Source organism: Malania oleifera, chromosome 6 (genome assembly GCF_029873635.1).
Source record: "Malania oleifera isolate guangnan ecotype guangnan chromosome 6, ASM2987363v1, whole genome shotgun sequence".
NCBI classification, from domain to species: domain Eukaryota; kingdom Viridiplantae; phylum Streptophyta; class Magnoliopsida; order Santalales; family Ximeniaceae; genus Malania; species Malania oleifera.
Window position 1 is genome coordinate 108,581,460 of NC_080422.1, and position 11,428 is coordinate 108,592,887.

The 11,428-nt window shown below is 34.5% G+C and overlaps 1 protein-coding gene across 12 annotated transcripts in view; it reads left to right on the top strand.

The window, feature by feature from the left end:
• The window catches only part of LOC131157907 (adenylate kinase 5, chloroplastic), a 29,079-nt gene extending 22,777 nt beyond the window's left edge, over window positions 1-6,302 (top strand). For 2 of the 12 annotated variants that reach the window (XR_009137340.1, XR_009137344.1), the window contains exons 13-20: window positions 3,688-3,767; window positions 3,870-3,935; window positions 4,836-4,865; window positions 4,956-5,065; window positions 5,479-5,616; window positions 5,711-5,740; window positions 5,817-5,907; window positions 5,995-6,302. Coding sequence is in view for 3 of the 12 variants with exons in the window: in XM_058112364.1 (XP_057968347.1) it covers window positions 3,688-3,767; window positions 3,870-3,935; window positions 4,836-4,865; window positions 4,956-5,065; window positions 5,479-5,616; window positions 5,711-5,740; window positions 5,817-5,847 (485 nt within the window). In the remaining 9 variants the exon portion in view is untranslated. Of the gene's footprint in view, window positions 1-3,687; window positions 3,768-3,869; window positions 3,936-4,835; window positions 4,866-4,955; window positions 5,066-5,478; window positions 5,617-5,710 lie in introns of all 12 variants that reach the window. The other 10 variants (XR_009137339.1, XR_009137343.1, XR_009137341.1 and 7 more) reach the window with 9 other exon arrangements.
• Window positions 6,303-11,428: the final 5,126 nt, after the last annotated feature.

An 11,428-nucleotide genomic window follows, 5' to 3' on the forward strand; every position in this document is an offset into this window, starting at 1 on the left:
ATGAGCATGTGATGCAGGTGGAGTTGGAGACTCAGGGCAGAGATGACATTGTTCATAATGCAGGGAGTTCTAGCTCAGGAGACCAACAGTATCACAATATAAATTGCAGCAGAAAGGAGATTGTGATGCAAGTGGAGTTACAGACTCAGGGCAGAGATGACATTGTTCATATTGTAAGGAGTTCTAGCTTGGGAGACTAGCAGGATCACAATGGGCTCAGATGCACTATCAGGACACCGCCCATGTATGAATTTGATGATATGATTTCTTATGCATTCATTAATACCGGCAAGGTTCCTACAATTTTTCAAGATGCGGTGTACAACAAAGGGAAAAATAGATGGATGAGTGTTATGGTGAAGAAGATGAAGTTATTGCATAAGAATCAAATGTGAGAATTGGTGGAGCTTCCAGAGGGGAAGAGGGCGATAGTATGCAAGTAGACAATTTTTCTATTATTTTATGTTGATGACATGTTAATTGCTGGGAAGATTTTGATTGAGGTTAATCAGTCGAAAACTTTGTTGAGAAAAGAATTTGACATGAAGGTTTTGGGTGCAGCCAAGAAGAATCTTGGGTTGGAGATTCGCAAGGATAAAGCTGTAGGGAGACTGGGGCTATCTCAGGGTGGCTTTGTGGACATAACTGCAGGGAAATTGTGGTTATCTAGGGGTGGTTTTGTGGAAAAGGTGTTGGAGAGGTTTAGCATAGTTAATGCAAAACCAGTCATTGGTACACCGTTGGCGAATCTATGTAAACTATCTACTGCTCAATACCCAAGGATGGACGGTGATATTCGGGACATGTCAAAGGTCCTACGCCAGTGCAGTGGGGTGTTTCGGCAGGTATTAGAGTGATCCGTCAGTTGTGAGATTCGTGGATGCAAACTATGCAAGGGACTTGAATGATATGAGGTCTATAACAAGGTATGTGTTTACTATTGAAGGAAGACCTATTTGTTGGAAGTCCAAGGTACAGTTTCTAGTTGTATTTTCAACAACTAAGTTGGAGTACTTGGCAGTGGCTGAGGCTGCCAAGGAAGCATTGTGGTCTACAAAATCGGTTAAGGAGCTAGGTATTCATCTAGATGGAGTTTTTGTTACCACAGACAAGTTCAAGCATCGCTTAGACTTGATCAACGTCTCCAGGTGCTAGACAGGAGGCAGTTCCAATCTACTATCCTAGGTGGAGCAGCGGGTTATGCCTTCATATTTCTCCTAAGTGGTAAATATTCGACAAGGTGGAGATTGTTGGATATGTGGCTCATATTGAGTTGAATGCACGCGTCGGGAAAGCATAGTGAAGCAAAGAAAGAGGAAGGAGGCTGCAGGAAGAAATCGTCGATGGTTGCATCGACGATTTGCTCTCAGTATTAAACCATCGATAGTTTCCCAGAAACCATTGACAGTTTTAGTCGGATTTCAAGCTTCAATTCAACGTCGGTATTAAACCGTCGACGGTATTGTTCGGCGCAGGTCACGGATTTTGAATTGGGAGATCAGTAGATTGGGAGATTTCAGAGGATTTTTCTCTGTGGATTGCTACAAGAGTGGTTTAGATACAATCTAAGTCTTCTGTACGCATAGGGTTGATATATAAACTATATTTGTAACCCTTGATGTAAGCTTTGTTGAATTGAGAGTGAAAATCAGCTGCTTGCTCCCGTGGACGTAGGCACATTGCCAAACCACGTAAATTCTTGTGTCCGCTGCGCATTGACATTCAGGTCAATTTGCCACAACAGGTTCCTCATTTCTTCTACATGGCATGAGGAGCTAGTGTCCCTGCAGAAAATGCTTCCAAGTCTAATATCTGAACATCATCCTGTATTATTGTTGTGTGGAGGCAAGGAGAACTTCTTTTAGATTTGAGAACACATGGCTCAAGGTGGAGGGTTTTAGGAGTTTGGTATAGATGTGGTAGGTTCAGCCTCGAGGGAGAAGGCGGGCTTTATTTTGGCAGCCAAGCTGAAAATGTTGAGCAGGAAGTTAGAGAACCGGAATCAATTAGCATCATTATAATGAAGCTATTGGAGAGCTTTAACTGACATTCAGATGGATTGAAAACCTATGCTTCATTAGTGTTTAATGTTATTTTATTTTTAGCCTTATATTTTTATGTTTTCTTGGAGGATGCCTTGTCCTCTTTTCTAACTTTTCTCTTCTAATTTTTTGTTTATTTTTTTTTAGGAAGGAAGAAAGAAAGGATGAAGCTATTGGAGTGAGGGGATTTTGAAGAAGCGGGTCAAGGGATATTAAGTTACTAACATCATTATAATAAATCTGCTCTTAGAGCTTTAACTTACATTTAGATGGATCAGAAACCTTTGCTTCATTAGTCTTTAATGTTGTTTTAGCCTTTTGCTTTTATGTTTGTGTGGAGGATTCCTTGTCCTTATTTTTAACTTTTCTCTTTCTTCTAAATTTATTTATTTAAAAAAGAAAAAAAAAAAAAAGAAGCAATAGTGAGGAAATTTATTGGAGGCAGAACTCCAGAGCAAGCTGGTCACAAGAAGATAATAAGATCATCAAAATTTTGCACAGGGTGGCTGAAGCTCACAGAATATGCATCTTGATTGACTTATTAGAGGATAATAGAGGCTTACTGTCATATAGGCCGATATAAAGGAGATAATTAGTAGTTTCTATGTGAATCTTTTTAGGCAGACTATAGTTTTAGGCCCAGGCTAGACCCTTTGGATGTCAAAGCTCTGGTGAGAGATGATGTAATCAGTTTGGAGGGCCCTTTCGAAGAGGAGATGATCAGGGATCTCAAAATATTAATAGATGTAAGGCTCCTGGATTTGATGGGTGACTTGGCCTTCTTTTAACATCAGTTTGGGGGGGTTGGTGGTGGTGATGATGGGTGGGAGACCATGAAGGACACTGATTGATATGTTATGTAGGGATGCCCTGCTGAGGAGTAAAGTATTCAGTCTCATTGCATGGTTCATGGATTTGATTCCTAAGAGGACTATCAACTGATCAGCATTCTTGTCATCGTTCATAAGCTGTTGACAAATGTGCTCACAAATGAGGTGGTTGGAAAAAGTTGGATGTAATCAACATGCTTTTGTTGAGGGCAGGCAAATTTTAGATGTTGCCATCCTAGCTAAGTTGTGGATGCAAGATTAAAGGATGATAAGCTGAAAGTAATTTGCAAGTTAGAAATTAAAAACCTTGACTGTAAATAGGGGGTTTCTTCTTTATGTGCTTTTTGTGTGATGAGTAGTTCTTTATGTGCTTCAAAGGAATGGATTTGGAGAGAGATGGAGAGCTTGGAGTTTGAAGTGCATACATATAGAGAGGTTCCTGGCTTTGTCAAATGGGCCTCCAAATGGTTTCTTTGCATCAAGATGGATTTTGAAACAGAGGGATATCCTCCCTGCGTTGCTCTTCATTTTGGTGATGAAGATGCTCAGTATGATGCTCAGTGGATCTTTTTGTAATAGCTTGGACTCCTTTCTAGTTTTATGGAGAGCGTGTTCTGTGGATTCTCAATAGTATTTTGGAATCTCTCTTCATGTACATGGGTGACTCTTCCTTAGAATTCTTTTAGTAAAACAAATACTCTTATTTATTTTTTATTAAAAAAAAATATTCATGTGTGTGAGCGTTTATTGTATGCATAACTTGGTTAGGTGTTTTGTGCTGATGGCCATATCTTTTAAGCCTTATATTTTTACAGGTGCCAAAGAGGTTGATGAACAAGATGACATGTTTATTCTAGTGGCTCCTCAAAATGCTGTAGGAAATTGTATTATTGATGTAAGTAGTTCAACAGAAAATTTTGATTATACTTTTGAGATTGCTTTTTGACATGCTTTAATTTTTCCTTCTTTTTGTGAGCCTTGGGTTTGAAAAGTGCAGGATCTAAGAGCTATGACTGATGCTGCTGGCAAACGCCCTGTCATTCTCATCAATCCTAGGCTAAAGGTGGGTTCTTTATATGAGGTCTAGCAATGTTTGTTTTTACAATGATTTAATGAATTTGTGTTTGTTCATCCCTCTCCCTCTCTGTTTGTGTTTTAGTCTTCTCAATTCTAAGAGATTAATCCCTCATTTTTGGAAATTTTCTATAAAAAACTATGTTGTACATATCTATCAACTGTATGAGGCTCTAGGGTAAAGGGGGCAAAAGACCGGGTTTTTAAGGAGCAGGTCTCTAATTACTGAAGGCTCTGAAGTTATGGATGGGTGACATAGAACTTTGGCTGTATGAGAGGCATGGCCCTGAAAAGCCTTTCAGTTTCTTCTTTCAAAATTGATAAATGTATAATTCTCAGGATAATTCCCATAATTCAAATGCTTATACCAAGCTTCTCTCACTGAAAATGGTTGATACTTTTTCACCCTACATTGCAAGCCATCAGTCCCACCGAAATATGCAAAAGAGCATTAAAGGAAGTTTTTTCTGATTCCAAAATTTGTGCTGCACAAACTTATGGGTTGAAGTTCAAGTGAAGAAATTTGGTCTTCAACAGTGAAAGTCGCGTCAAAACCACCATCAATTCTGGAAAGAAATGTTGCTATCCAGTCTTCCCATTCCTAACTGCCTTACTTGGGAAACACATGGAGTCTATGATCTCAAATCCTCTTATGTGATATTATCAATTCTGAAATTTTTGGACATTGTACTTGCCTTGAAGTTCTATTCCGTCCTTTTCCTAGTTCCATGTTCCATCCATTCATTTGCTAAATTTGATATGACTAATGGGGATATTTTCTTTCTTTCTGACATCAAGTAATCTCATTTTGCTGGTACTACTTTCTTTAAAATTGTTCAAACACTAACCCTCTTGTACTAAATTTTTTAACAAATTTCTTCAACCTCAGGATTTACCGGCCTCCAGTGGAATCATGCAAGTAAGTAGAAAACAATAAGGTCCATAATATAATTGGGCGTACTAATTTGAATCCACTAGCTGTTTACTAACTCGACCATTTCTCTACAAGACGATGGGCCGGGACAAGAGATTGGAATATGCTGCATCATTTCAAAACTGCTATTTTTTTCGGCTTCTTTATTATGCTGGGACTCTATATCCAATCATGGGGGCTCTCAGGTGAGACTATTGTTAGTGTATTCTTATTTAGGATCAGAAATTTTGATTTGGCTAATTGTATCCATTTATGCTACTGTTCATTCAAATAAATAAAAATGTGGATTTTCTTTAATAGAGAAGAGGCAAAAAGAAACCTCTCTCTCCCTCTCACATGTACAATTTGGGTGTTTCTATTTTAAAGATGGAACATTCTGAGAGGGTGAATTTCTGTTTCCTCGCCGCACTCCAGAAAAGTTTTATTAAGTGCATATTCTTGTTCTTGACCTTGAAGATTGAGGTCAGACCCCTGTTTTTCTCCTTGTCACAGAACATGGAAATATTAACCCAGACCCTCATGCATGTAGATGAAATAAATGCGTGTGGCCACCACCTGAAATTTTCCCATTCTAAGAATTTTTGCATCATTGTCTCAGGATGTCTTATCCATATCAGTATGAGTTGTACAAGAGGGTGGATGAACTGTCTGGGAAAGAGAAGTATGTTGTCTTGTCTTCTTTTAGCGAAAGGCCAAATGTAGACGAAATAAACAATGCTTTTGCAGGAAAAAAGAGGTAAGTCACATTTAATAATCATATAATTTTTGACTGGCTTTGTCTTTCTAATCCATGCTTCTGCACTTAGTGCTTTCTGTTTTGTTTTACGCAGGAATCAAGTTAAAGAAACCTCAGGAATTTGGTAGAAGACCTAGTTCTTAAACATCAGCAGCCATCACCTCTCTTGATGATGAATGATTTGTTTGTTTCCATTGCAGGGGCTTCCTGAGTAGTATTCTTGGAGCCTAGAAGAAGATTTCAAACGATGGGCGAAATGCAAGGCATGCAACATGCAGGTCTCAACATAAAGTAAGCTACTTGGAAATCTTTCTCCTGCTAAAACTCTTCCAAAATTGATTAGAATCATTTTATTTTGCTTGTTCCTGAGACTTCTAGGCTCGGGCATTCTGTGAACAGATCCAATGTATCAAAGCAACATGCAGTTGTTGAGCCTGCTGTACATACGTTGAAATGAATACAAAACAATGGCATTGCATGAATAGAGGATAATTAGAGAGAGAGAGAGAGAGAGTTAAGTTTGCTGTACATAAGACAGTTGAATTTTTCAGATGCAGAAAAAGTCAAGTAACTTGTAACATGAGCTTGTTGTACATTCGTTGAAATGAACATAAAGAGAGTTGAGTTTGCTGTACACAAGACAGTTGAACTTTTCAGATGCAGAAAAAGTCTTATAACTTATAATATGAGCTTCTTGTAAATTCGTTGAAATGAATGTAAAACAAAGACAACGCATTGGAGAAAAATAAGAGGGGGATAGAGTTTTGTATAGCTCATCAGCAGACTGATATTTTGAAACTTTTGTAGATGCTTAAAAATTTAACTTTTAATATAAAAGGCTAGTCAATTTTCAACTTTGGAATCAATTTTTGGATGTCTTGCCCCATTACTTCTGATAGCCACCTACTGAGTTTTGATTTTGAAATTGGTACTACATAGATGGTGACTGTATACTACTTTACTCTCACCTTGTGATTTTGTTTCATAAAAGGTGTTTGATAAGGTTGAAGTTTAAATAATTCTTAAATGGGTAAGATTTTCTTAGTAAGCACTTGGTTGAGGGTTCGAGCTTGCTGCCCTGAAATCAGACGCAAGATTTACCGAGATATCGGTGGTGGGGGTTTGTTAAACATCTTTCAGGTTTAATGTCGCATCATGATGTCTAATAAGGCATGATGATGGCATGAATTTCGGGACTATAAAAATAAAAAATAAAAAACAAAAAACAAATTAACAGCTTCAACGTAAGAGTTTTTATTTTTTAATTTGTTTCTTTCCCTATGTTTGCATTTTTTATGCTCGACAACTTGATGGAGGAGCTAAGATCCTATTTAGCTCCAGCGGCTGATCATTCTCCCTTAATACCATAGTATAACAACAAAAATGTTTGAAATGTCACCATAGATAGTTTTTAATATTTTTTTTTTTTAAAAAGCCACATTTTTCGTAAGTATTTGTAAAAGAAAAAAAAATCATATAATGTCTTTAGCATTACTAATGGACCCATCAAACTTTTTTAAAGGTCAAAAAATGAAAATGAATATGATTACTCAACAATCTACACATGGTAAAAAATGCTCCATTAGGGTAAGACGCAACATAACATGTGGTCGCCCTTTCTTTGACAAACCAGTGTGCCCTTCATGCAGTAGGTCCCAAGGGATCTTGGGAGGAATTTAATTTTGTGGAAAAACTGTTTTGTTTGACCATTCATGTTTTGTCCTTTTCTTGAGATTGCATGAGAAACATGAGATGTCAAAGCCCAAAGGCTAAGATTTTTGAAAGCTTCCCAATGGAATACCTTGTAAAGGATCACAAGCTTAATAAAGCTTGGGCTGATTTGACTTTAATTTTGGTTGGTTATATTAATTTACAGTTGTTTGGTAGCAAAGAAAACTCAAAAGATGAAAAGGGTCGGTGAAAAAGTAGAAAGAAAATGTATGCTTTCTTCTTATGATTTTGAGAAAAGTGAAAGAAAAGAATATTTGTTTACGTGAAGTGCATATTTTATATTAAAATTTAAAAATATTAATCTTTTCAAGAGAGATTATTCTGTGTATCAAGTCATTCGTTGTCTGACAATGGGGTAGGCTTATAGATACGTATTTTTTGGATAGTTGATTTTAACTTCCTATCGATCTACTTTCTTTAACCAAGGAATGAAAGATGTTTACTATCCTGAAATCTATTAGCTTATATGACGAAAATATATACAAAATAATATGAAAATTTTATTCCATTCAACTTTATGCTTATGTATCAAATAGTGCAAGGTTGTATCTTAAAGGGTATTATTTTGAGAACTATTATAAAATTTTTAAAATATATAAATTAATTAATTAATTAATTAAATCACAAGTTATGCACATCTCATTTCATTCTATACACAATTTAAAAATAAAAAAAAAACTAAAAAAATACCTAAATGTTCTGAATTTTTTAAAAAAAAAATAGTGAAATTTTCATCTAAAAATTTTGTAACTTTTTTTTTTTTTGTGACATTCAAACGCAATCAAATAATTTCTTTATTTTAAAAAGTAGCCAGGTAGTTTTTAGTTGTTAATTTTTACTTTTAATTATTTTTAGTTAGGTTTTCGTAATATTTAATAGAATATAAAATAGCCCCCAAAATTTTTAAGTAATGCATCTATAATTTTTAAAATTTTTGTTTTTCAGATAGCTATATATTGATGACATTGCTATAGTATCATTGTTGAACTCATGACTTATGGTCCTAAACTCATTCTCTCAATGGACAAAATCTAAAATAAATGTAATTTTTAAATATACATATATATTAATAAAATAATTCAAAATTTTCCTTGAAAGATAAATTTCTTAAAAGTTAGCAATCTAATTTGATTTTAAAATATTTTCTCTTGATGAAAAGGTATGAAGTGTTTATTAATGTTTTGCGGGGTAAGCGTTTTTTTTTTTTCGAAATGTAAACATATTTATTATTCTATGTAAAAAAGAAGCATACTAATATTAATTTTCATTTTGGTCAGCCTATATATTGACGCCACTACTACTATTATAATTGTCGAGCTTGCAACTCTATCCTCTCGAAGCCTATTGTCTCAATGTACAAAGATCTAAAATAAATGTAGTTTTTTAATTTGCATATATATATATATATATATATAATCAATCAATTTTTTCCTTGAATTGAATAATTTAAAAAAAAATATTTTCTTTGAATGAAAATTATGAAATATTTATTAATATTTTGATGGGATAAGATTTTTTTTTTTCATAAAGCAAACATATTTATTACTCTATGTAGAAAAAAAGCATACTAATATTAATTATTCATTTGGTAAGATTATATATTGACAATACTACTACTATTATCATTGTTGAAATTACGACTCTATGGTTCATAAACCTTTGTCTCAATGGACTAAAATAAATGTAATTTTTTAATTTATATGTAATGCCCCAGTCCCAACTTATGGCCCGGGTGTTACTATAGTGATGTCAATGTACCTGATATACTTCTCAACAGATATATACGCAGCGAAAAACATAAATATCTATCAAACTATTATTAGAGTTCTAACTGCCTGATAGATACATACAACTATTCCAATATTCATATACAATACTATATGATACTCGACGCATCCTCGAGTCTTACAACATTTTACAAATTCTGAAAACCTATAACATAACCTACAAAATCGAGCTCATGGAGACGCTCATTCAAAAACAAATCGCTACCTTGCCCCAGTCTTTGCTAATCTCATCCTCGATGAGGACCTGAAAAGACAGTTTGTATGATAGGGTAGGAAACCTCTCAGTAAGGGACAATTAAGCTAATAACAGTGTGTGACCAGCATGCTTTATGTGTTTAACAAAAACATAAACATATATAATCATCGTTTCCAAAATTGTAAAATACGTAGCCCATTTTCATCATATGAACAACTCCATAGTATATAGCAACAATTACATAAATGTACAGATATGCAGGATAGGACACACCCTCAAACTCTATACCAATTATAAATCCCCACATCGGGGTTGATCGCCCCCACTGTCTCAATACAGCCTGGGTTCATATAGATCAAAAGTATGGTGCCCTCACTGGCAACGGATCCATGCCTACACTATCAGTCCTCAGGGTTCCTAAAACATATCGTGCAATTTAAGCAATTTAAACACTCTTTTGAAATCATTTCACAAAACACATTATTACATGAAATCCGGCCTGTAGCCATCAAATAAACTTCCTGCATTTTCACAACAGTTCCAGTATTTCACAACATCAATATCTACCACACAGTTTTCCACATTTCGAAAACAATCTGAAAGTAAATATAAACAGTTAATATCACAGTACGGGTTTTAAACAACAAAAACAACATTTCCAACAGGTGAAAAGGTTCAAAATGACAAGTACAATATTATAAAAATATAACATTTGAATTTGACCAGTTAGTTTTGAAAATAAAGCCGATTTACTAAACCAAGGCCCGAAAACCCTAGAACAGTCGTAACTCGATATCTAAAAGTTATTTCAACATTTCAACAGATTCATATTGTATAAATCACTGTATTAACATAACACCCTTACTTGCGTGTGAATCGGTGTCCCAAACGACCCGGAGCTCAAGCCATAGCTTTTCGAATCCCAAACCTAAACGGTTCAAAACAACGGTACAAAAACCCCGAAACCTAATACTCGAAGAACAATACTTTAGTATAATCTCGTATATTTCAGATCTACTAGACCAAAAGCAAAAATCGACCCTTACCTCGATTTTCAAGAAAAACTCGAAAATCTCCAAAATGAAATTCTAATCCGTAGAACCTGTAGAGATTCCTTCCCTGATCCATGTAGCAACATCGGATCGTCGATTCCGGCAACACACGACCCAAAAATCTTAGAGAGAGAGAGAGAGAGAGAGAGAGAGAGAGAGAGAGAGAGAGAGAGAGAGAGAGAGAGAGAGAGAGAGAGAGAGAGAGAGTGAGAGCTTATAAAGAAAAACCTAACTTAACCTTAAAGTAATCAAAATCGATATCTCCTCCAAGATATTTATATATAAATATCTCCTTTCAAAATATTTTCTCCAAAATATTTCCTCCAAAATATTTTCTCCAAAATATCTCTTCCAAAATATCTCTTTATTTATTTTATATATATATATGATCGGATTACTACATTATATATATTAATAAAATCAATCAAAATTTTCTGATAAATTTCTTAAAAGAAAACAATCTTATTGATATTAAAAAATTTTCTCTAGTAGAAAAATTCTAAAATATTTATTAATATTTTGATGAGATAAGATTTTTTTCAAAAAAGTAAAAATATTTTTTATTCTATGTAGAAAAGAAGCATGCTAATATTAATTATTCCTTTGGTAAGATTCTTTAAAGAAAAGGCTCACATCAGCCTACGTTATTATTTACTCACATTTTAATTGGTACAATTTAAAAAAAAATAAAGGTATTGTTTTGCAACAAAAAATAAACATATTGATAATAATTATTCATTTGGTAAGATATTTTTTTAAAGGATAAGGTTCCACTAACTTGCATATTTTTTAATTAAAATTAATTTTTTTTTAAATAAATTGTAAGAACTTACTATTTTCTTAGTTGAACCCAAAGAGACGTTCCACTTATTAAAACTTGTAGCTTCCGCACAAAAGTTTAAGAATTTGATTTAAATATTTAATTTTGAAAAAAGAAAGAAAAGGATATCGAGATGGGTACGGGCTACCCTCTTCGTAGCTCAACCTTCTCAAAAACACACTCATAGAGAGAGAGAGAGAGAGAGAGAGAGAGAGAGAGAGAGAGA